Source organism: Netta rufina (genome assembly GCF_964035555.1).
Source record: "Netta rufina genome assembly, chromosome: 19".
In the NCBI taxonomy this organism is placed as follows: domain Eukaryota; kingdom Metazoa; phylum Chordata; class Aves; order Anseriformes; family Anatidae; genus Netta; species Netta rufina.
In genome coordinates this window covers 12795102-12821025 of record NC_140143.1, presented here as the reverse complement: position 1 = coordinate 12821025, position 25924 = coordinate 12795102, and the positions used below count along the sequence as shown (strand labels likewise).

Genomic DNA, 25924 nt, shown 5'->3' with positions numbered 1-25924 from the left:
TTGGCAAACTTGCTGAGGGTGCACTCAATCCCACTGTCCATGTCACCCACAAAAATGTTAAACAGTGCCGGTCCCAACGTTGACCACTGAGGAACACTACTTATTATTGATCTCCACTTGGACATGGAGCTGTTGGCCGCAACTCTTTTGAGTGTGACCATCCAGCCAATTTCTTAACCACCGAGTGATGGACGGACCATCATCAATGGACCAAAACTCAAACAGTTCCCATAGCCAAGTCTGGTAAAATGATGTGTTTGAAGAATTAGTCTATGTAAAAGCACTGGTTTAATGAAGACGGACTGTTAATTTCAAGAAAGCAAGCTTTGTAAGATGTTTATGATTTACGTACACAGGTGTAGGGTGCTTTACTTTTAGAAAATAGTGAGTAAAGAATAACGTTCATAGTAGGCTTAAATGAAGATACACAGCTATGTTACAAATCCTTTGGTTACAACAAGATGTGCATCCTTAAAGCATGCTTCCCACTTGGCTCAGCCAGTAAAGACAGGCATCAATTTGAAAAATTTTGGCAAAAAACGTTCCTTTGGACTGCATTATTATCAGCTGACAGAAATGTAGCTACCACATGCTGCAAGACTTCCTTGTGCCCATGTTCCCTCAAGAGCCTGCAGAAAGCAGGACTGGAAAAGGCAGTAAGTCCTTCTCTCCTGAAGCCTGCAGCTCCAATGCCTTGCTGGGCCACCAACTGCCTCATTGCTCCAAGGAAGGAGCCACCTCAGGTCTGAGCAGGCACTTCAGACAGGCCAGAAGATGCGTCAGTTAGGAAACAGCAGGTGAGATGTATCAGAAGGGAAAGCCTCACCACATTTGCTCTGCCACACAATTGTGTACATTAAATATAAATCCCATTCAATCACAGCATTTTCAGTTGCTTTGCTAACTTGTAGAGAAAGAGATTCACCCAAGGCAGTGGTCAGGCATGGCAACAAACAGTACCTGCAAGATTCTTCTGTGTCACAGGGCTCTTTGGAGTCCCAGGCATGCTGCTTGGCCGCTCCCAGGTTGTTTCTGTTGAAGGGAAACAGCAATGTAAGGATGATGGAGGCCTAGTACACCCAGCAGAGTTACATGTCTATGATATGTACAAATGGGTCTGACTCTCAGTGTTCTCTGATCCAGGTACCCCATGAGTAAGGTGTTTGCACCTCTCTGCACTCGCCATCTCTTCCCTTATCTTCCTGCCTTGCTTTCCAGCCCCCACTCACTTGGCAGCCTGCTAGGATCAGTGGAAATAGATTCAGAGTAGCATCACCAGTTCTTCCAGTGCAGGTGTACGCCAGGGCCACACTCAGCAGGATAGCAAGATACAGCTGCATGCAGAGATCACAATCTATGCAGAAAGCATTTCCAAGTGTAGTTAAATCAAGCCCAGGACCCTGTCTGCAGCCCCGTGCAGACAAGGAGACCTGCCCACCCACAGCAACTGCAGCACAGACAGCTATGTCTCTTATCCTGGGAACAAAGACCAAACAGTGGAATTGCCTTTCGACCTGTTCTTCGCATGGAATGCAACTCAAAGACATAGTTTTAGTGATGTAAACACAGACCACAGCACTTTTTTCCCCTCAAAAAAGCTATTTCCCTTGCAAAATTTTCTTTTTCTGCTTGGTTCTATGTCACACCACTTTTAATACTCAAAAGACTGCTGCTGCTGCTTTTTTCTTCTTATTCTCCTCTAGTTTAACCATTCTGCCTATTTTCTCAACAAATGCAAAATTATCTTTGGCCACATGCAAAGCATAGAGTATTTAATTGCAAAATTTCACAGAAGTTGCAAATGGCATAGTGGAGTTAGAACAGCAACTTCTTTAAAAGTCTAGCTCAAAAGCCCAAGACAGCAACATTTCTTTAGAAAATAAATATATATATTAGCATCAAACAAATATAAATACTACTGCCTATCAATTAACTAAGAAAATAAGCAAGTTAGTGTAATCAAGTCAAAGAACTGCATTGACCACTTCGTTTCAAACTGTGATTCTCAGAATCCAACCAACAGCCAATCCTGCCAAAGCCTGAAATCCTACCTCTCTCAATATTCTGGATGGAAATGGGCAAGTGGCAACAGGACAGGAGATACTGAGAAAGCCTTTGTGTGTAACAGCATAGGGGCTGTCAGTCAACACTTGTATGGGTGGCACATAAGGCTCCCTATCCTAAATAAATGCTTATTTGAGCAACAAAAAAGATGGCAACATATTCTTCAAGAACTATAACAGGGCTACTGGGTAAAGAAGGAAGAACCATTTCCTCTCTCTTCATATATACATTCATTCACATACATACACATGCAGATGTATTCAAGGGTTGCTTCAGGTTCTTAATTTCAGGAAAGGGGATCCCAAAGTCCTTACTTCAGGAACTCCAGATCCCAGATGGGGGAAGGTGCCATCCTCCCAAACCTATCATGCTCACATCCTTGAAGACACATATCCTGCTTCTTGCTTTGCACTCTCTCCCCTTCTTCCCAAGACTCAGAACTCATGTCAAGCTTCTTGTCAGCCAACACCCTCAAGTCCTTTTCCTCAGCTGCTCTCAATCCATTCTCCACCCAGCCTGTATTTGTGCTTGGGATTGCCCCAACCCAGGTGCAGGACTTTGAACTTGGCCTTGTTGAACTGCATAATGTTCATGTAGGCCCAACTCTCAAGCTTGTCCAGGTCCCTCTGGATGGCATCCCTTTCCCCCACGTGTGTTGACCGCACCATATGGCTTGGTGTCATTGGCAAACTTGCTGAGGGTGCATTCAATCCCACTGTCCATGTCACCAAGATGTTAAATCATGCCAGGCCTAACACTGACCCCTGAGAACACCACTTGTCACCAGTCTTCACCTGGACATTGAGCTGTTGACTGCAACTCTTTTGAGTATAACCATCCAGACAGTTCTTTATGCACTCAATGGTCCATACATCAAATCTATGTCTCTTCAATTTACAAATAAGGATGTAATGCGGGTCAGTGTCAAATGCTTTGCACACATCCAAGTAGATGACATTAGCTGCTCTTTCCCTATCCACCTAAGCTGTAACTCCATCATAGAAAGACACCAAATTTGTCAGGCGTGATTTGTCCTTAGTGAAGTCATGCTGGCTGTCATCAGTCACCTCTCTGTTTTCCATGTGAATTAGCATGGTTTCCAGGAGGATCTGCTCCATGATCTTGCCAGGAACAGATGTGAGACTAACCGGCCTGTAGTTCCCCAGACCTTCCTTTTTTCTGTTTTTAAAAATGGGGGTTATGTTCCCAGTGACTCTTCCAGTCACTGGGAACTTCAACAGACTGCCACAACTTTTCAATTACGATGGATGGTGGCTTAGCAACCTCATCTGCTAGTTTTCTTAGGAGCCTCGGATGCATCGCATCAGGTCCCATGGACTTGTGCACATTTAGGTTCCTTGGACTGTTTCAGACCTGTTCTTTTCCTACAGTGGGCAGTTCTTCATTCTCCCAGTCCCTGCAACTTGGGTAGTGTGGCTAGAGCACTTGCTGGTGAAGACAAAAAAGTCACCTAAGCCTTCTCCATATCCTGGGTGACCAGGTCTTCCATTTCCTTCTGGAGTGGGCCCTCATTTTCCCTAGTCTTCCTTTTATCACTGCATACTTCGTAGAAGTCTTTCTTGTTGCCCTTTATGTCCCTGGCCAGATTTAATTCTATCAGGGCTTTAGCTTTCCAAACATGATCACTAGTTGCTCAAACAACATCTCTATTCATCCAAGGCTACCTGTCCTTGATTACACCATCTGTAGGCTTCCTTTTTGTGTTTGACTTCGTCCAGGAGCTTCTTGTTCATCCATGCAGGCCTCCTGGCATTTTTGCCTGAGCTCCTCTTTGCTGGGACACATCACTCTTGAGCTTGGATGAGGTGACCTTCAAACATCAACCAGCTTTCTTGGGACCCTCTTCCCCCCATGGTACTCAACAAGCAGAATGCTGAACAGGCCAAAGTCTGCTCTCCTGACATCCAGGATAATGATTTTGCTGTGCACCCTACTCACTGCCCTAAGGATCTGGAATTTCACCTTTTCATGGTCACTGTAGCCAAGGCTGCCCTTGAGATTTACATTCCCCCTGGTGAGAACATGGTCCAGCATAGCACCTCTCCTTTATTGGTTCCTCTATCACTTGGAGAAGAAAGTTATCAACAGTGCAATCCAGGAATCTCCTGGATTGCTTATGCCCTGCTGTGCTGTCCCCCCAGTAGATAATCAGTTGATTGAATTCCCCCATGAGGACCATAGCTTGTGCACATGAGGCTGCTCCTATCTATCAGTAGAGGTTATCATCCTCTCGGTCTTCCTGGTCAGGTGGCCCCCACTACGTCACCTGTCCCTGCCCTCCATTCAATCCTAACACATAAGCTGTGTCTACACAGAAATGATATAGCAAGAGCAAAAATAGTTCCAAGACCCAACGTATGCATGACAACAGAACAAAAGATGGTTTTCACGAATGTGGTTAAGCATTTTCTCCCAAATGAAAGCAGAAACCTGTTTTTTGGGGGAAAAAAAAAAAAAAAAAAAAGCTCAATTTGCATCTTTTTGGCAGAATGAGAAATGGCATGATGTGTCAGGCCTTCAGAGACACATGCTCTGTGTCTCTATGTTAGTCAGGAAACACAACTTCTGAAGAGACCCCAGTGTGGGTGATTTTTGGATCAACGTGTAACAGCTGAAGAGGACATTTTGTGTCCCTTCTCCATTAATCCTCTGAGGTCAAAGCAGCTGATTAGCTGATTTACAGTTTGAAAATGCAGCATAAGCCAAACATTAATCATAAGCCTTAAGTTTGCATAATACTCCCTGAGTGTATTCATATTGCTTTCAGGAATAGGTTTAGTAGCGCTGCATGGTGTTATGTTGTAGTGCCATTTTAGGAGCTACATGCTCCATAGTTTCATTGGCCAAACTGAGAATGGGACAGAGTCAGCTAGAGGATCTCTGGGTCTGTTTACTGTACAGAAACTTTCCCTTGTCTTAAGGTTCTGTGTCAGGTACTAGGTGTCACCCAACTGCTGGTGCTATCTCACATCTTTATAGATAGGTTTTGAGTTTGTTCTAGTTTTAACAGCAAGAAAACTGTAATGTTGAGCAGCTCCAAATACAGTGTCTGGATCAAATATTGTAAAGCTGTGCAGGATCTCGCCTACAGGAAAGCTGGGGAGGGATTCTTTGACAGGTAGTGTAGTGATAGGACAACGGGTAATGGTTTTAAACTAAACGAGGGTAGGTTTACATTAGATATAAGGAGGAAATTCTGTACTCTGAGGGTGGTGAGACACTGGAACAGATTGCCCAGAGAAGCTGCGGATGCCCCATCCCTGGAAATGCTCAAGGCCAGGTTGGATGGGGCTTTGAGTAACCTGGCCTGGTGGGAGGTGTCCCTGCCCATGGCAGAGGGTTTGGAACTAGATGATCTTTAATGCCCTTTCAGCCCAAGCTATTCTATGATTCTGTGATAAGATGCACATGTCACTCTGATGTGGATGAAGAACAGCAAATTAAATTTTCTCCTGTCACTCCTCAATGCCACAAGAAGAAACCCTGCAAGCTTCTCACACTGTTCCTGATAAGATGCAGAATTAGAAGTGATATTTGTGGTAAGGTAAAACAGCCTGCCCAGTCTTACCCCGTCTTTTTTTGCACTCACTTTGCACTCACTGGTGCCATGTAGGAATCACCTGTCTGTGTAGACAGTTTGCAGACCTCCTATTCTTTCCTTGCATATTTACAGGCTTTCTGCAAGATTTGCTGCCTGTCTGTGGCTCCCCAAAGTGCAAAACTTGGTTGGACCCAGGAGTCAAAAGGAGTGCGAACAGGCCTACTTTGTAAACAGCTTTCCTTTAACTGCATAATAATGCTCTTCACTGTCCAAACCTCCAGGCTGCTTGAAGCTGACACACTGTAGTGGGTTTACGTGGCAAGGTTTTGGTAACAGGGGGCCACAGGGGTGGTTTCTGTGAGAAGAATCTAGAAGCTGCCCCATGTTAGATAAAGGTCCTGCTGCTGACCAGAGCCGAGCCAATAAGCGATGTTGTTTGTGCCTCTGAGAGCATATTTAAGACAGGGAAAAAAATGCTGCACCACACAGCAGCTGGGAGAGTGAGAGGAGTGAGGAACAGTCTTGCAGGCACCAAGGTCAGTGAAGAAGAAGGGGGAGAGATGCTCCAGGCTCCGGAGCAGAAGTCCCCTGCGGCCTGTGGTGAGGACCGTGGTGAAGCAGGATGTCCCCCTGCAGCCCATAGAGTACCACAGTGGAGCAGGGTTCCACGCTGCAGCCCGTGGAGGAGACCACGGTAGAGCAGGTGGCCCTGCACCGACGGAGGCTGCCGCCTGTGAAAGACCCCTGCCAGAGCAGATTCCGGGCCGGACCTGTAGCCCATGGAGAGGAGACCACGCAGGAGCAGGTGACCTGGCAGAAGCTGCTGCCCGTGGAGGACCCAGGTTGGAGCAGTTTGCTCCTGACGGTTGGACCCTGTGGTATGGACCCATATCTGGAGCAGTTCTGGAAGAGCTGCTGCCTGTGGGAAGCCCATGCTGGATCAGTTCATCAAGGACTGCATCCCGTGGGTGGGACCCCACAGCACAGGGGATGAGAGTGACCGAGAAGGAGCGACAGAGAAGAAGTGCTGTAGACTGACCATAACCACCATTCCCCTGCGCCGCTCAGGGGGAGGAGGTGGAAGAGGGTGGATGGGGGGGGGAAGGTGCTTTTCCTTTCTTTCCTTTGTTTCTCACTTTTCTAGCTTGTTAGTAATAAGCAATAAATCTTACTATCTCCCTATGCCAAGTCTGTTTTGCCCGTTACAATAATTACTGAGTGATCTTCTCATCCTTATCTCAACCTTTGAGCCCTTTTCATCATATTTTCTCCCCATTCCTCTTTGAGGAGGGGGAGTGAGAGAGCGGCTGTGGTGGAGCTTGGCTGCCCACTCGAGCAGAACCACAACACACACTCTATCTGGCTTTCTGGAAACACACCTCACCTAGGCAGAAAGAAACAAACCGATGGGAGTGCTTTTATTTCTTACCTCCCCTTTCTTGCTAAAATCTTTCCCACATTTGTGATGAATCAGAAACAGTTTAATGGCACTTCATTCCTTGATATTGTGGGGGAAAACAGCCCTAAGGCAAGAGGAATCGGTAGGCTTGTGCGTGTGAGGAGAGGAAATCACTCACAATGCCCTGAGACTGGAGTAAAACATTCAAAACTGTAGAAGCAGAAGGAATGGGTGAATTGAGAGTACAGTGAAAATATTTTCCTCTGGTTCCATACAGGGCACATAGCACAAGGAGATTTTGTTTAGTTTAAACATGAAGGTCTGACCTTTGCATCAATTCATCCTGTCTCTCCCTTGCTGACCTCCTGCAGACTACAGCATAAAGAATCTCCTGATTTATCACAGCAGCTGCTTCTTCTCTTGTGCTCCACCATTTTGGCCCAGTGAGCCCTGCAGTACTGAACACTATAGGGCTATGGTAACATCAGCTTAAAAGGCCCAACCAGCCAGTCTGTGCATGAGTTTGTCAACAACATGGTGTCTTCTCATTGCACTGCAAAGTAACATTAGCCCAGGGGCCTCCCAAGGCCCTGATCTTTACTTCCATCCTCATACTTATTTTAAATTAGAGACAGGAAAAGCATGCAGAACTGACAGATGCAAATCTCCCTGCACCTGCATGAAACATGAGATTCAATCTCTTAAGTGCTTAAAGCAGAGCACTCTGTGGGACATGAACTATTTCAGCAGGAGTTGCCATGTCAGAACTGAAATCCAGCTCCATCCTACCCTGCAGCCTCCAAAGAGACTGAGGCTGCAATATAGTTTTTATTCTCCAGCCTTAAATGTTGCCATGGAGACACGATTATGGAAGAGTTCTTGAAATTTTATGTCTATGTGTTGACAGAAGAGGTGCTTGTTACTATTCCAGCAGCATGGGAGAAGCTGCTGACAACAGTCCTTATTTCGTCTTTCAAAGTATCTTTTAAAATGAGCACTGAGTACCATGCACTTCCTTTTGCAAACAATATGCCAGACAAAAGTGACCCTATGTTGCAAGTGTGGTAGTGATAATAATGCTGTTTCCAGCATTTACTGAGACACACTTTGCTTTTCTAGGTTTTAGGCCACTTTACCAGGGTAAGGTTACTACACCACCCTTTAGCTAGGGCATTCTGTATCACAGGGAAACTGTCACTAGGAGGTTTTATCTGTAAGAGAAAAGACATAGTAGAAATGCTTGACATCTCTTAGTCATCTCCATAGAGGACTTACTGTCTCAGCTGCAGTTCTTAAGTTTAGTTGGAGTAGGTATTGACTATGGCTGGTGAGATACAAAACAAAAAGCCCAGCCTACAGACTAAATCCATCCAAACTCCCTAACTCTCTCAGAGAGCTAGAAAAATATGTAGGCAGAGGAAATACTAGAGAATGATGTGGTTATGTTCCTTCCATCCACTGATCTCTTACTTCAGGTTTGGCAACCAGCAACTGAGAAGAACTAAAATTTGTCTGTAAATGGTGAACATCCTCACTGTTTTCCGGTGTTGTAGAACTTGTTGTCTTACAGGAAAGAGTCCCTGTAATGAATTGCACCTGACTTCATTGAGTTTCAGGCTGATGTGCTCAGGTACACGACAAGGTGTGCTAGGCAGGAGCTCCAGGAATACGCCTATCTAAGGGAACTTCTGGGCCATCTCCCTCAAAGAAACAACATGTTTTCAGCTTGCTTTGCTGTTGCTTTCTAACCGAGCAAAGATAAAATAATTCTTGTTTACTCTGTCAAAATAAAGAGTTCAAGATTTGGTAAAGGTTGGAAGTTACAAAATGACCAACCAGCTTTAGAGTCACCCTTAGCTGGATTCTTTCCAGGCTGTGCTCAGGCTGTCAGCATAGATCTCGCATGCACTTCCTCTGGAGAATGGTCACTGTCTGTACAGACCCACTTTTCTCCCTCTCTCACAACAAAATCAGTGAAAATGCAAACATCATTGTACGATTGCAGGTCAGAAACGTCTCCTGCTTAGTCTGTTGTCACACTCCAATTACCCAATGAAATGCAGCATTATTAAAATTGCTTTCATGTTCTTGATTAAGGTCTAGCTTATTATAGTGCAGCAGGGAGGCTTCCTTTTAGTGCGCTTACAATCCTTTAAAATTATGTGTCTTAGAAAAGGATAGTTGAGCTTGTGACATCCTAATGTTACAGTGCTCTCAGCTCTGGCATTGCATAGAAGCTAGGAGACATAGATGTAGTGAATTATATATTTTAGGATGGAGAACCTCAAGACATGCAAAAGCCCCTTTGAGTTTCTGTGGGTATTCTCTGACCAAACAAGTGTCCTAATGGCAATGGTACTGCATAAAACATGACCGCAAACACTGTTACCATCTCTTATCTGTATATGTTATGCCAGGCACCATTCATGACAATGGCCCGTGGACAAGGTGCAAGAAGGGCAAAGAGCCATGGACATTCCAGCTGTAGATTCCAAGGTGGGTTAGTCAAGTCAGTGGTAAAAGATGGCTGGTGGTACAAGAAGAATACTAGGTAGTATCTATTTTTTCAGGCAGACAGAGAAAACTTTCCTGAGCCTCTGAAGCGTTGGACTTCTCAAGATTCCTTTCAAGGAAATAACTACTTGCCGCTACACCTTTCAGACTGCTTGAAAGTCCATGTCCTAAAACTTGGTTTTGCAGGTGGCATTTTAGTGGTGATTTTTGTGATGATGAGAATAAATGGGCCTTAATCAGGATCAAGATAATATGAAAGCAGACTTCTTGCTTTCCAGGAAGAAAAAAGCTGTTCAGTAAATGGGAAGAACATAACATTGTAGACAAGAAAAGCCTGGAAATAAGAACACACCATGTAAGGCTGACCTCAGCTGAGAAAGCAAGACGACAGAAAGCCACACAAACACTTGTGTCATAAGTATGTGTCATCTTTAATGTGATGGACAACGTAGATGGAGTACTATTGTTTGACTAATGCAAGAGGTATCACAGCTGCAGCACATCTGAGAATTTCTTCTGCATAGTCAAATATTTTCCAGCTGAATCTACCACCCACACACAGTAGTAAACCACTCCCAACGACAGTGAGCAACCATAGGGCTAATGACATAGTAACTGTGCATTCTGGGCACACAGTGCATTCAAACTCAGCATGGCAATCTAAGTCTAAGGCTCTCCATTCAAAAAACACTCCAAGACCACCCATGCCATGCAGCCTAGAAATTTCTCCACATTCTGTTACAATCCAGGTTATATGCAGTCTCATCTGCTCTGCCAGCACCATTCAGCCAATGCCTTACTACACTCTCATATCAAAAAAAGGATTAACTGAATGTTAAAGCAAAGGAGATTGTTCTCTCCACTTTTTTTAAAGATGGATAAATATTATCTATGCAAAGAAGATGAATTTAAGAGGCTACGCTATTCCTTACACCTTTCAGAAATCAGATAGCACCTCTACCCTCCTACCCTGACTGCTGCTTAGCTTCTTGACTCCTTTGCTTTCCTGTCCTTCCCCATCATGTCTCCCTCTGCATGGACTCACATATTCTCTCATTTGAAATCACAACACAAAACTGCAATTATTATTGATAAGAAAATGTCATACTAGGGAATTACTATATAAATACCCATTTCTTTCAGGTGATGGCAGTGTAGCCCTAAGGCTACAGGGGAGAGGCTCAGCCCTAATAAAACTGCATGAAGGTAAGAGCAGTCCTAACACTGCCTGAACTAAATTTGAAGCACTGTGTAGAAATGCAGCCAAAAAGCTGCAGTGCTAGTTTTCTTGCTTTGGGCTGTGAAAAATGCCAGCTAGAAGCCACCTGCCAACTCTGTGAAATAGCAACATGTAAACAAATGCAGTTCTTTGATGGGGACTTTCAGGTAGGAGATATTCAGGGCAGAAATCTGTTCACCTTACCTACACCTGCCTCCAAATTACCCACAGGTTGTTCAGAAGCGCTCAACATTGAATGTAAGCATCAGCACCCTGTCTATTTTGCACTCTGTCTCAGACAGGATATCTTCCTATTCACAGTCCTCCCATCAGCTCATATACATGAGAAGTTTTGAAAGCTTCACACACTGTGATTTTGCAACCCGGACCAGCCTGGAAACATTTATTTCCTGTAATTCCAGCACAACAACAGAGCTTCTAGCTGAGTTGCTGCAATGGTACCTGTCTTGGGAAGGGAACAGATGGGACATCCTTGTACACAGGAGCAAATAGCAATCTCAGCTGAACTGAGAAAACGGACACAGGTCCTGAGGACCCAATAGGGGTCTAGAGCGCTTCACTTAAGCACTTCATGGCTTCTCTTCGGTAAGATAACACACAATAGCAGTTCCTCATTCGTTAAGATCATGCACAATAATAGCTCCTCATCTTAGTCACAGGCAAAGATAGAAGAGCCTGCATAGAGCAATGGAATGTTTATCAAGCCAGGACTTGAACCAGTTCACTTGAAATATGAAGGCCATAAGATAACTGGCAGTTTCTGGAGGCCTTATTTCATGTTTCTCCCAACAGGTCAATGCGGGAGCTGAACTTTGAGCCCAACAGGAGTGCAGATGGAGATCTGACTCCCCAGGGATGGAGACCACCACTGTTTGGTGAGGTAAAAACAATGGAAAGAGCAGTACAGTTCTGATGAGGAAGAAATAACAAGAACTCCCATGTTCTAATTTTCTTCTAAAGCAAATAAGGGAATTGGAGTGCTGAGGGGTGTCTGGTTGGTTCAGAAATCTGGGAGTTGAGTACAAGGGTGATTGCCACTGTCTCCACTCCTCCTACCTTTTTTCTCCCCTTGTCTGCAAAGAGGACTCCTAAACCCACCCATGTGGGCTGTGAAGACTCCATTCCCACTTAACTGCCCTCACCTCTATCTGCCAACACCCTCCTACATCCCCAGAAAGCAGAAGCAGATATCCTGACAGCCCCTTCCCTGATGCCGAGAAGGACAAGGCCAGCAAAGGGTGGGTTGCACACCCTGCACTTTCCATCCAGAGTCACAAGCACCAATACCCCTGCCCAAATTTTCCCTACAGGGCAGCAGGGGCTTCAGGATAGGGGGATGAGGGTCTGGGGCTGCTTACAATCAAGTGGCTTCTAATAGCCATTTTCTCTTACCTTGGAATGTGTGGTGAATGTAGGACAACAATGAATTGAGTGCATGTCATAGAGGGCTTGCAGAAGGTGCAAGGGACTGTGTGGCTGTGAGTAGTAAGGCTAAGGTTGAAGACTGTAAGCGTGGGGATAGCCAAACACGGGAGATTTTAAAGTCTAAAACTTGATGGGTAAAAAAATCCAAAGCAGAATATGTCCCCAATGCAAGGTCACAGGGGACATAGTGTCGAAGAACATCCAATGCTGCAGGCCTGGGGTGGACCTTCTCACCTTTAGACAGTTATTTCTCAGAGTAACCATTTCTCTCCCATTCATTGATCCATCAGCAGAAAAAAATATTTTCCCTTCCATCTGCTGCATCAAACCTTTGACTACTGCACACACAGATACTAGTACACAGAAAAGCTTTCAGCAGGGCTTACAGCTCTTCAGAGGAACACTAAACTGTTTCTCTGTCCTGCTATAAGCTATATGTTGTGGCTAAACTGAATGAGGCAAAGTGTGCTACAGGGAAGGTGTTCTCCTCCCAGAGATAATCTCTGAAGTTGTACTTATAAAGTCTCCATTGCCTTTCCACTAACTTCCTTCCAGCCTCCATGTGACCTTCTAGATTCTTCTTATGCAATGAAAGTTTCTGCAGACATATTTTTTTTTCTTAATCATTGCTACCCTGAGAGGTCATATTTCTCATATTTCTGCTACTTCAATTCCCTAAACCCGTAAGACTTCCTGCTCCCATATAAATGTTTTCCCCAGTCTGATCTGCAGAGGTGCTTGTCTGGCCTTCCAGTCATTTTTAGGGTGTAGGTCACGTTAGCTATTTTAGATGCCTACAACAGGAAGATAACTGAGAGGTGAAGGTAATTATTTCTTTTCATTGATAAACAGTGAGACTAGAAGATCCAGTTCAAATGGTGATGTTCACCCATGCACAGTACCTTCACACAGTACCTTCAGACAGGTGAATCAAATCCTGCCCTACTCAGACAGTGATGGGGATGGTGAAACATACGTGTATCTAAGGGCACTACAGTAAGCTCTCCTCGAGCCCAGTCAGTGCTGTGGACTTTGATGAGTGTCCTTTACACACACTTCCTTGAGTTTATCATCCCTGCTTGGTTGTGTCAAATTCTAAACAGAAAGCTGGTACAGATACTTAACCCCCCAAATCCCAGTAAAGATATCTTTATCATACTTCCAGACAGCATGATTCCTCACAGGAATGATGCAAAGTCTGCAAAATAAGGACCATCACAGCTACAGATAAAGGCTTTCCAGGAGTTTTAGAGTGGTTAGTCATCTCTATATTTTTCCTTATGTTTTGACATTACAAGCTATGATGGCTATAGACGTTGCACAAAATAGATGCCCAGCATTCCAAATGTAATGTATTCAAGCTTCCTATAACAGGCCATATTGTGAAAACAATTTTTTTTCATTATGCAGACCTTTACGGGTTGGAAGCTTTTAGAATGGCTTCAGGATTTGAGTCCAATCAGCTTCAGAGAATAAATGTGGAATGTTCATCTGATTTGGCCAGCAGGTGGAGATACACAAGAACATGCTGTCTATCGGCTGGCTCATTTACCTGTGCAGATCTGTTTGTTCAATAAAGAGTTGCCCCACATCTTTCATTACAGTTTTTTTCTAACATATTATTTTTCTGGGTAAGGACACTGTCTCATATATTCTATTTTTTTTCCATTTAAGTACCAATTTCCTTGTGTTTATCATGTAAAGACAATGAAAATCAGATCACTCTCAGTGGAAATGCTAGTATGGTCAGATAAGATACAAGACCAATAATCACAATGTAGAAAGGCACTAAATGTTGCAAGCAGCTGACAGAATAATGGTGGCAGGTTCTGCTGTATTTTGAAGTCTTGTAAGAATCGTCATGTTACTTCCCCCAAAAATCCCATTGGTCCCCAGGTTTGGGACTGCTTATCTTGAGTTCCCTTGTCTGAATAGCAAGCACCGAGAGCAAAAAGCCTATTTAATCTAACAAAGGCCTCTGCATTTTGTGAGGAAGGACACAAATGGTAACAGCTAGTTGGAGCAGCAGGGGTGGTGCAGTGTTGGTCATGTTTGGAAAGGCATTTGTCGAACTGGACTGGCCATCCAATACTTCCTATCTTCAGGAGGAAGGAGCAGAACTACACAAAGGATTCAGGGTGAGGAGCAGCATAGAACCTCATTGTACCAAAATTTGTATAGCTTTTACTCCCTGACCTTCTTCAAAGCCTATTCTCCCCCCAGGATTCTGTCTGTGCACCCATCCCAGCAGATCAACTGCAAGGCATGGAGCCCATCTGGTGCTGCTGTCCTGGATGCAGGACCACTGAATAATCCTGCCTTCTTTAAGGGAGCAGGAGGGCAGGACTGTCCAGGGAGGATGAGGAACCATAGTGGGAATATTCAGCACATGTACACGTAAGGACACATGACGTGAAGCACAGCAAATGTTCTTCTCAACTTATATTAAGGTTCTTTCTGACTTAGAGGGGCAGGAAAAGCAAAACAGCAGTTGTATGCCAATAGTGTAGTTATATATGATGTATTTAAAAATATTGGAAACCAACAATATTGAATAAAAAACAACTCTCATGTGAGTACCAGGCATCCTCTACATTAATATTTGTCATCCTCTACATTAATATTTTCATATAGGTTAGGCTTTACAGACTGAAAAAACAGGCGTGACAGGGATTTTAAGAAGTCATTTGGTCTCTGCTGTACTCCAAACAAAGGCCAACATGACTTTTCACAGTTTTGTGCCACCTACTTTTACAGATCTGCAGTGACACTGAATCCCAGGCAACTCCCTGCTCCCACACTCCACTAGCTTAGACAGCCAGGAAGAGTTAATGTTGTCCGCATTGCAGCTGACACATTACTGTATCCTCTAGTCACCATAAGCATTGCAAACAGCCTACTTCCATGTCCCCATTCTTATCTTCACTTTCTTAGGGCAAATAGACCCCATCTCTTCACACCTGCGCACATGCCATGTTTTCCACATCTCTCATCATTCTCGAAACTCTTTTCTGGACAGTGTCCAGAACTCTTCCAACTGGCTTACATTTTTCCTGAAGTGTGGAGCTCAAACAAGATAAAATATTCCAGCTGAGGCTTCATGATTTCCTAGTAAAGTTGAAGGAATACTTTCATGCCTCACAAACAACACCCCTGTTTTATACAATGGAAAATGCTGACTGCTTTTGTAATAGCACAACCCTGCTGATTCAATTTCAGATCCTCAAGAGCTCCTACATCTTTGTGAGCTGCTCCATTGCCAGCCTTTGTCACTTATTTCTGATGAAATCTCCAATCTTATGCACATCTTTACCGAACAGCTTCTTACACTTTCAGCATGTGTCCTCAGTTGCAGGATGATTCTGAATTCTGAGCTTGTTCTGTGCAGAACACAATGTTCTCTCCCAGCTTCACTTAAAGTTAACATTTGAATAAATACTCTCAATGTCAACATGCCATTCATTTCTGGAATTACTGACTAGAGAGAAGCCTAGGGAATTCCCTGCAGGATTTCCTTCTGTGCGAACTTCCCTTTGACAAGGGACCATTGAGAACCCCTTTTGAGTATGATCTGCCAAGCAGTTCTGCACTGTCTTCATAGTTATTTATGATCCCTTTCCCCTTAATTTGCTTTCCCTCTAGCCAGCTTCCAATTTGCCTTTGCTATTTTTAAGACTCTCTGTAAAAAAGCAGCCCTGCTGCAAATGGAGTCTTTGCTCACAGCCCTGCCCTGCCTTGAGGATGCAGAAATGTTTAGCCGCAATCCCCCAATCCAACTGAGATGGTGCATACCTCATCGGATCACTTCTTGTTGATGATGGAAGTGCTAAAACTGCTGTAACCTTGCCAAGAAAGCCTGCTTTTGCCAGCACTCACAGTCTGTACGGTGATGATTCCCCCTGCAACTCCTCAACACAGCATGTGTCGTGGTAGTTATGTTGTGCTCTTACCCATCCCAGGGTTCAGCCACAACCCTGAATTTCATGAATAGTCCCAACCTACTCCACTTTCGGATATGCCTCCTAGTGACTCACTGGGCAACTGGTTGAGCACATAGGACAGCTGGAGTGCTGTAGAGAAGGACATGCCACTCAGGGAATGTCCAAATAAAATATTTAAATGAATAGACAGTGAACTCAGTGCCTGGAGCTTCCACATATGGTTAGCATATGGCTGAGTTAAGTGACTGTATTCTACCTCATGCATGGGAGACAATATAATGGAAAGGATAAAAAGAGGGAGTGTGAATGATAGGAATGCATAAGAGATATGTATATAAACAAAGCAGAAGCTTTGGGCTCTTTATGGGCATCAGGCTACAGGAGAACCAGCAGAGTGCCTTTCAACCAAAAATGCAATGTTAACATTTTTTACCTAACATAAGCTTTGAAGAAAATAAAACAAACAAACAAACAAACAAACAAAAAGCCACTGTGTAACACTAGCATTTGGCTGAGTTTTGTTGTAGGCCAAGTCTGGGTATCTCTGGACTCTGGCAGAGGTGGGAATAAAGATAGCTCCTGCAGCAGTATGCTGTAGCCAGAGGCCAAGCAGCTGCATCCTTGGATGCAATTGGCTGCACAGGCTCCCCAGGGTGTATGGAACATGGGCAATACTCAAACTGCAAGCAGGAGTCTCCAGCTGAGGAGAGCTGAGGATGTTCCTGGATGCTCTGTGTCATGGGGATGAGCCTGTCCATCCTTCCACTCACTTTCTGGCTGCTTTTCCTTGATATTACTACCTGTGAAAGTATCTTCCATTCTGTCCACTGAGCAGCTGTTTTCTTTTTCTAGTTATTATCAGTTTCTCCTCTCAAATTTCTGCATGACTGAGCTGAAGTAGATAACCTCTTCCCTCTGTTTCAGCTTCACTGCCTAGCTCAACCTCAGTGGGTAGGAGAGGCACAGAGAAATAACACAGAACCTGTGGTAGGAGGGATATTATAAGTTAATTAAGAGAAAACACAAACTTCAGTTTTCACAGTAGCCAGAGACACCTGCTGTAAGCTAGGAAAACACCCTGTCATATTCTCTGAAATCATTTACTCTCTCACCAAGTGGAGTTCAGACTAGGGTTGAGATACAGAAATCCCTTTGTGGATTTAAAGATTAAAGAAAGAAAAAAGAAACGTCTACATAAAGTGTAACCCACTATAACAAAGCTAAAGTTGTACAGTCTCCTTAGACAATTTTGGTGCTTCAGCACCTGGAGAAGACACCCTTGATGTGACAGGGTGATTCTGATCCTGATCCAAATTCTATACTTGAAAGAAACTCCACAGGACATTTCAGAGGAGCTAGGGAGTGAACCTCTGGTGCATCACAGCGACTGCAGAGGCCTTCCCAGGACAATTTCATGTTTCTTCCTGTTGAACAGGAAGCTTTGTGAAACCTGGTAACAGGAGACATGAGACATACACCTACACTGCTCTGAAGTCAGAGCCTTCACCAGGACTGAAAACTGAAGTCCTCTCTGACAGAAGGCTACAAATAGAGGAGAAAAAGAACTCATTTTTCAGTACACTGCAGTGTAACAAGGCCCCTATAAACCTTTATAATCCAAGTATATGTCATAGTGTTTTGCTGCATGTCAGAGGATCCATGCCTTTGGTGCCAGCTCTTTACCACATAGCAGAAGGCTCTGAGAGGACTGAGTAGAAAGTGTACTAGTTGAGATTCCCCTGACTGAAACATCTACTGTAACCTTCAATGAACAATGCCTTGGTGTCATCCATTTGTCTAAAACTCACCTTCCAGTGCAGCTATGTTACCATACAATTCTAATGTTATACTTTATTCACAACATCTGATTTCTGCAAAGCAGTTACAGATGCCTGTGAAAGACAGAAGTAAAAAAGAAAGGAAAACCACAATTAAACCACTTAGAGTAAAAATAACCCAGAAATTTCTCTCTCATTCCCTTATCACTCTAGAATACTGTCCTCTCCTGGCAGGGTGGTACACAGCTTCCTAAGCATACCTTTTACTTTGCTGTATCTACTAAGGAGATCCCTTCACAAGAAAGCCTGCATCAAAATCTCACAGTACTCCTTCCTTGTCCAGGAGATAGCTTTTGTCTTCATTAAATAGAGACTGCCTCACTCCCTTTGACGTTCAATTATTTATTCCTCAGATAGGTGAGAACCACTCTGTTTAGCTGATTATTTAACACTTTGTTGCCACAAGAAGTTCCCTGCTCTTCCCTCTAGTGACTCATTGCCATGTTTAACTATGAAATTTGTCTTAACACAGAATCTTGTATTTTGTAACAGTCTGTATGTTAACGACAGTGCCTTGTTGCACCCATCCAGAGGAGGTTAATATAAATAGACCATTGCTGGCACTGGCTGAGACCAGAAACAACAATAGTTGGGTGTGTAATCTCTAACATCTGTCTCTTGTAGTCACATTCGTCATCCATATTCTGCTGGTCTTCATGGACAGATCTCAGACCTGCTATTTCCCGTGCTATGCTATATCCTAAAACAGCTTCCATTTCATCACACCTGTTGAAGACGGACCTCTGTCCAGCAAGGACAAGTTATCAGTACTGTTTGTCAAGATGTGCAGTGTGCATGCACATTCTAGCAAAAGGAGTGCTCATACACTACCTAGGAGACATTACTGCCATCAGCACCTGAAGTTTTATTCCCTGACCCTTCACTGTCTCCTGCAGACCATCTCAGCTGCGGAATTAGAGGAGAAAGACTTTGTGAAAGCAATGCGCATAAGGTCTACAGTATTTCCTGATGGGGAATTAACAGTGTTCCTTCTCTTTCAGCTGAGTCCAAATGTATATTCTAACAGTGGTTGTCACCCCTATAGTGGTTTTACAGATTGTTTTTACAACAAGCAGTCAGCCAGCCACTTTGTGAGTTGTTATGTGGAAGGCACTGAACATGTTAGAATGAAAAAAAAAAAAAAAAGAGGGAGATAATTTGTGAAGAATTTTGAAGAGGTCTTGAAACACTTTCTTATTGTTCATCTTAATAAAAAGAGAACTGGTTCCTGGGAGATCTGAAAAATGGTTACAACTTCACTAGCCAAGTGTTTTGCATCTGCTGCCATTGTTGGTAATGGTGAGAAAAGCACCTTTAACCATATGGATGAAACTGAAAGCCAACCAGGAACATGTCTACTTCCTAGAAATATAGCTACTGGCCTCTGAGTTACTGTACTTGTGAAACTTAACAGGGATGTCTCTCTCAGACACTCCAGCATACATTCATCATTTGGTAATAGCTACAATAAAGGGAGACCAATTTAGGAGTGCATCTACACAAAAGAAAAGACCTTGATGGAAAAGAGACCTAGATCCTACTGCTGAAACAATGATGCCAAGAAGGCAAAACAGGAAGGAGGTACATGAAACTGTTAGAGAGATGTATGCTGGCACCATGTCCCCATTACAAATATTGTCAGTCTTTATCTGGATACTGCCAGCAGCAGCTGCAGCAGTTACAGGACAAATAAGCAGTTAAGACAAATGAGAAGGTGTAGTCAGTGAGATGTCCAGTCTTTGAAACTTGTTATAAACATTAACTGCCAATACAGATGTGCCACACAGCAAAGATGGGGACTGCAGTTTTATAGCACATTGTTTTTTACTTATGTTTTCGCTTAAAGCCAAAGAATACTTCTTGAGTGTTAAGGTACAATCCCACTGTTAAACAAGCCTCACAAGCCAAATGTGACTTTGTGTTGACTACATGGCTCAGCAGCTCCAACTCTGCAGCACAGTCAAGGAAGAAAGTGCATATACAACATGAGACTGTACGACCTACGGATGGTCCTGCACTACCAGTTTTGGAGGGACAAAGGTCAGAGCCAATTAGTCAAAATTAATCAAAACACTGTCCTGACAGCTGCTTAATCCAGGGCTGGATGAGACTTCATCACATACTTCAACAGGAAGTTCTAGAGATTGCATCCATCTTCTGCTTTGTCTGAGGCCTAAATGACACCACAGAGGACACTTTCTTGGCAACTAATTCACCTTGAGGAAGCACAGACACTTTCAGCGTGAATCTGATAATGCAACAGAGCCTAGCTAAAGCAAAAAAAACCTCCCAAGCAAAATCATAAAACTGCCAAAACTAGCAAACATTAACATCCACACAAATAGACAACTTTCAGGCAGCAACATATTCTAACTGAGCAAACTGAAAGGAACTGAGCTGGCCAAGAACTCCAGCTAAACTGGATTGATGGAAGGGTCACTGTGCCCCTGTACACGCCATAGGGCATGTACACCCTTCTATCCTCTCTTATATTCTGTTACTCTGAAAGTCATATTCCTTGCTGCCTAGCAATCCCATTGCAGTAGGTGAGACAGGAATTTGCAAATAGCAGGACAGGTTGGAAGTAAGAAGTCTCTAGCCCAGCTGTTCACTCTGAGCAGTATCACTGCCAACAACAGATAATGTCAGCCGCAACTTTATCTAGCCATCTAAAAACATCAAAGGACAAAGATTCTACCACCTCCTTGGTCTGCTTCTCCCAGGGCTACCCTGACCTCTGTCCTGGTTTCAGTTAGAACAGAGTTAATTTTCTTCCTAGTAGCTGGTAGCGTGCCATGTTTTGGATTAGGATGAGAAGAGTGCTGATAGCACACCGATGTTTTAATTGTTGCAGAGCAGTGCTTACACCAAGCCAAGGACGTTTCAGCTTCTCACTCTGTCCTGCCAGCGAGCAGGCTGGAGGGGTGCAGCAAGAGCTCGGAAGGGACAGACCCAGGACAGCTGACCCAAACTGGCCAAAGGGGTATTCCATACCATCTGACGTCATGCTAAACAATATATAGGGGTGGCTAGCTGGGGTGGGGGTTGCCGGCTGCTCGGGGTTAGGCTGGGCATCGGTCAGCAGGTGGTGAGCAATTGCATTGTGCATCACTTGTTTTGTACACAATATTAGTAGTACTATTATCATCATTATTGTTATTATTATTGTTGTTATTATTATTTTCCTGTCTTAATAAACTGTCTTTATCTCAACTCACAGGCTTCACTTTCCCATTTCTCTCCCCCATCCCAGAGAGGGAGGGGAGAGGGTGAGCAAACAGCTGTGTGGTGTTTAGCTGCTGGCTGGGTTAAACCACAACTTCTTAGTGAAAACTTGATTTCCAACCTTCCCTTGACTTCTGAAGCAGGCTGTGGCTATTGTCTCTTCCTATATCATCTGTAACTTTTGTGAAGATAGTAAAAAGCTGTCTGAGATTATGTGGAAACATTTCAGGCCATCCCCTTTTCCGGGATAGGGCTACTGTGGCAAGAGTGTTTATTGCATGAAAACCAGGCTCTGCTTCTTACTGCTTTTTCCGACCTCAGGCCAATGCATGTGAGTAAGGGTCCATTGCCATGCTGGCTCAGGACTGAGCTTAATCACCACCTTATCCACCTCTGAATTGCAATGGGGACGGGGTATCTAACTCCTACTGATCTCCCCAGCCATGCAGGGGATGTTGTCAATGAACCTAAGCAGACCATGCTTCAAAGTGAACGTGAAGGGAGTGTTTAATGGTAATGTGACTTCTGCAGGGTCCTGTGAGATGTCAGTGCATAAAACCAAGGTAAATAACGACTTGGCAGACTTGCAAGCCAAAGGCTTCTTCAGCTAAATAGATCAGTCACCAAATGGACCATGAGGCTCACTGTGACAGCCCACGGCTCTTCCTTGCCCTCACAGCGAGTCAGAAAGGAACACCAATGGTAATTCCTGATGGATTTGACTATGTTATGAACACAGCGAACTCTTGCTGTCCTCTCCTACCCTGTCATTCTTTCTGCTGCAGAAATCTGTTTTTGCTGGTCACAAGTCCCTGTTTTGCAATGCTATTAAAAGCCCATGACCAGAGCAGGTAGACAGTGTAAGCCAAAAGTGGTACAAGTCTAACAGTTCTTGAGCAGTTTATAAGATTGTGAGTTAAGTCTGTTACTCTACTAGCAAGACAGTGAATTAAAGACTGAAATACAGACTGAAAAGTTTATCTTTGATATCCCATTGCACAGCCTTTTCTTTTATCTCCAAGCCTCTGACTTGAGCAAATTGTCAATTAACTATTTATGTTTTACTTTAAAGGTGATATGTGATATTCTGTTATTCTACATATATATACATATATAGATACACATATCTGCAGCTGAAGGAAAAAGAAATAAAGAATGTGATAAAAATTAAATCATTACAGTATTTTATATTCTGAATCATTTATGGCAGAGTTGTTTCTATTTTACATTACCTGTCTTTTATAAAAGCTTCAGATATCTTATAATAGTCAGAATTAACATGAGAGAGGACCAGAACACTAGATCTAGTTACATTATTTTCCTTCATATGGTGGCAGGGTCATATATTCATTTCTTTGACTCACTAGGTGTAGCTAGCCATCAAAATTAACTTGAGAGACAACTTCCTGCAGCAGATCTCTGCTGCTAGTGACACATCTACTGGAGCCTCCACTTACCATTTGTGAAGGTGTTCACATAGTACCTGCGGCCCTGGGGAGACATATAGCTCTGCCAGCCTGGGGGAAGATGGCCATTCAAGGTATCTTCTCCTGGCTGAGTAGTTGCCTTTCTGGGTTTCTGCTGAGGACCAAAAAAAAAAAAAAAAAAAAAAAAAAAAAAGAAAAACAGAAAAAGAAAAAACACGATCTTTTAAGTCAATATCTAGATAATTTAAAGTCTAACCAGACACACATCTGGAAAGAGACCATATGGTTTAGCATTCTAGAGACTGCAAAACACCCAAAGACTTTCAGTCCATTTCTCTCCTTATCTGTCCTAGTTTCATCCAGAACATGATTTATATCCTAGAAATCTTCCCTTGGAGCACTGGGTACACAGAACATCCTTTGGGAGAGAAATGAAACCCCTCTGTATTTGATGTTCCATGAGCACCCAGACCTGTCCAAGAGAAGCATTCTCATTAAACAATAAAACTTGAAGCAGAGAATAATCAAGTGCCTGAGAAAGAAAGACATGCATGTGGCACTCTCATTCATTTCGTGTAGACATACTGGCAGGTCAAAGTGCTGGTCATAAAGGTGCTGTCCCAATTTAATTTATAGGGGCATCATCACCTTCAGACATTGTGAAGATGAAACACTGCACAGATGCCTGTTGCCTATAAGAACAACATGCTGAAGTACATTTATCAATATGATGATTATATACCGATAATGGATGTAATTATCAGTGCATACATTACTGATCCAGATGTACTCCGGATCCACATCATCCAGTGACTATCATCCTGATTGTTAGGATCCAGATCACCATGAGTGATCCAAACAATTAGGAACAGCAGGAGATAAGCATCATGCTGTCACCTGCTCTCCAGGCACAAACAGAACTGCTATGAGGGTTCAAGTGCCACCTCAGCTGTACATCTCTTCACCAATTCAAGTTCCAAGCCTCAGTGTGCTGGGGTTCAGGCTGCAAGGAAAAGAAAGAGGTGAAGCTGAAGTGCAAGTAACTGCACAACATTGCATCACCTGGTGATATCACTTCTTCCAAGCGGCTTCAGTGGTTCCTTGGAAGCTAGGGAGTTACAGCAGCTGTGAAAAAAGCAATGAAGGTTTCATCACAAAGATGGCTTGAAGCCCTGTCTGGTCCTTTCAACCAGGGACACTAACTAAGGCCAAGCTGGGAAAATAAGATACATGGTCAAAGACTGCCAGCTGCAGCCTCGTAGGGCTGCAGCTATGAACCCAACAGCTTCCTTCTGGCTCATATGTAGAGAGCTTCACTCTGTCTTTCCCTAATCTTTAAGGCAAACCAGGCATATACTGATTTTGTTTGTTTGTTTATTTGCATTGCCCTCAAAGGAAGAAATATAAGAAAGCAAGGAAAAATGTGTGAAATGCAATCATTTATTCCACGGAGGCAAATCTCCTTCCAGGATATGCCTTCTGATATTGTGGAGGAATGGTCACAAATGACTGCACTAAACTCACACAAGCCGCCACATCCAGAGGGCAGGCAGACCTTCAGCATCTGCACACAACATTTAAACATTGACAGACATATTAATATTACTGTCAAACAAACAAACAAACAAACAAAACAAAAAACATGCTATGTCCTTCTACAAATTCATTTTCTGAGTGAAATTCCAAATCTGCTCCAACCCAGAATAAACAGGACTTTTAATGGTTTTGGAGCCAAATATCTATTTCCTGTTTCTTTTCAGTTTGAGAAAACTGATTACAATGGCTCTGAAGGAGCAGCGAACTAAAGAATGATTTTCCGTTTATGCCTCATCAGGCATTCTTGCACAGGCAGGTCACAGGCTGCAAGGCAGCTGTAAGGACCCAAGTCCAGTGCAAGATAACCACTACCTCCACACTGCAGCACAGATTGTGCCTATGCTGATTCAGATTTTAGCTCCTCTCCTAAGCAGAGATACAGCCTGGGAGACTCAGCTGACCCAACATGAATTTGATAAGTTAGCTAGGCAGATACTAAGGGACTCTATAAGGTGTATGACTCACATGTCTATTTTGCATACCTATGGCTAGCACAGTGGTAATCAGTAAGATCTTTGCATCTAATCCTATCTCCTGCTCTTCTGTTCTCTGAGGTTCAATTAAATCAACTTACATCTCTGTATCTGTATCTGTTATCACCTTGCTTTATATGTGAGAAAGCAGAAGCTTTCACAGCTTATGTTGCTATTTGATAGTTCCTTGTTTGCTGTTTGATATTTAGTTTTTGCTGATCGCAGCTTAGGATGCAAGGGAAAAACCTCTCACACATTAGCCAATCCAAAGGCACATGTTCTTATTGTTGTTATACTATTGCCTAGAAATGTACTAAATGAAATTCCCATCGTAATGAAACTAGCACAGGCATGCCTATTCTTCTGCGACCACAGGGACTGGATCCCTCCATACATCCCATGGAAACACTTCAGTGTTTGGTAAAGCTTTCTATGAAAGCTCTAAATCCTATTAATGAAAACACTAAAGTTCATGGATATAACAGAAAAATTGGTATGCCTGTTTTATCTCTGAGTTATCTTGAGTTCTTCTCCAACATGGTGGGTGCTAACAGAATTGTCTTTTTCACTAAGGAATGAGACTTCTAACAATTCCAATGAACACATACTTATTTCCAGTTCCTTACAGCCACCTTACTGGCACCACCAAAACGACTTGCTCACACAGCTACGGCACCCGCAGTATGGACTCAATGTCCAGTAACATCTTTCATTTGATTTAATTCTCCATCAAGACAAAATAATTCATTGCAGGTTCCCCAGGCACAATGTCTCTGGAAGCATCCCACTGCTCACGCAGGTGATGCAGACCAGTGGCTGCACCAACCACATACTCTTCTCACAGAAATCTTACAAACAGAAGTATTTTTGTGCAAGCTGACTTTCGGTCCTTCTCAGTTTGTGTGCTCTTTCCCGCCATATAGAGGAGCTTTTTCATCTCATGTCTCTCTCAGACACCCCTTTGCACAGCCTTATCTAACGGAAACATTGGGAATTAAAAAGGACTCTCGGAAAGAGAATGTCTTACCAGTGTAGTAACTGTATTAATGTCTAAGAAGACGTCTGGCTGATTTCTGTCTCCAGGACTACCTCCTGAGGGGCTGTACTTGCACCTTACCTTGCACAGTCCTTATTGAAAGCATGGGTAGGTTTGGTAAGAAAGTCGGGACTGAAGGACATTCAGAGGTTCAAGGTCAATAAACATATGCAGGGAAGGTCAA

The 25924-nt window shown here is 43.5% G+C and overlaps 1 protein-coding gene across 5 annotated transcripts in view; it reads right to left on the bottom strand.

Moving 5' to 3' along the window:
- Window positions 1-25924, bottom strand: part of GAS7 (growth arrest specific 7) — a 108240-nt gene that overhangs the window by 46010 nt on the left and 36306 nt on the right. For 3 of the 5 annotated variants that reach the window (XM_084298600.1, XM_084298602.1, XM_084298603.1), the window contains exons 2-3: window positions 22666-22789; window positions 961-1032 (exon numbers count right to left, since the gene is read on the bottom strand). In XM_084298600.1, the coding sequence (XP_084154726.1) occupies window positions 961-1032; window positions 22666-22789 (196 nt within the window). Of the gene's footprint in view, window positions 1-960; window positions 1033-22665; window positions 22790-23697; window positions 23761-25924 lie in introns of all 5 variants that reach the window. The other 2 variants (XM_084298604.1, XM_084298601.1) reach the window with 2 other exon arrangements.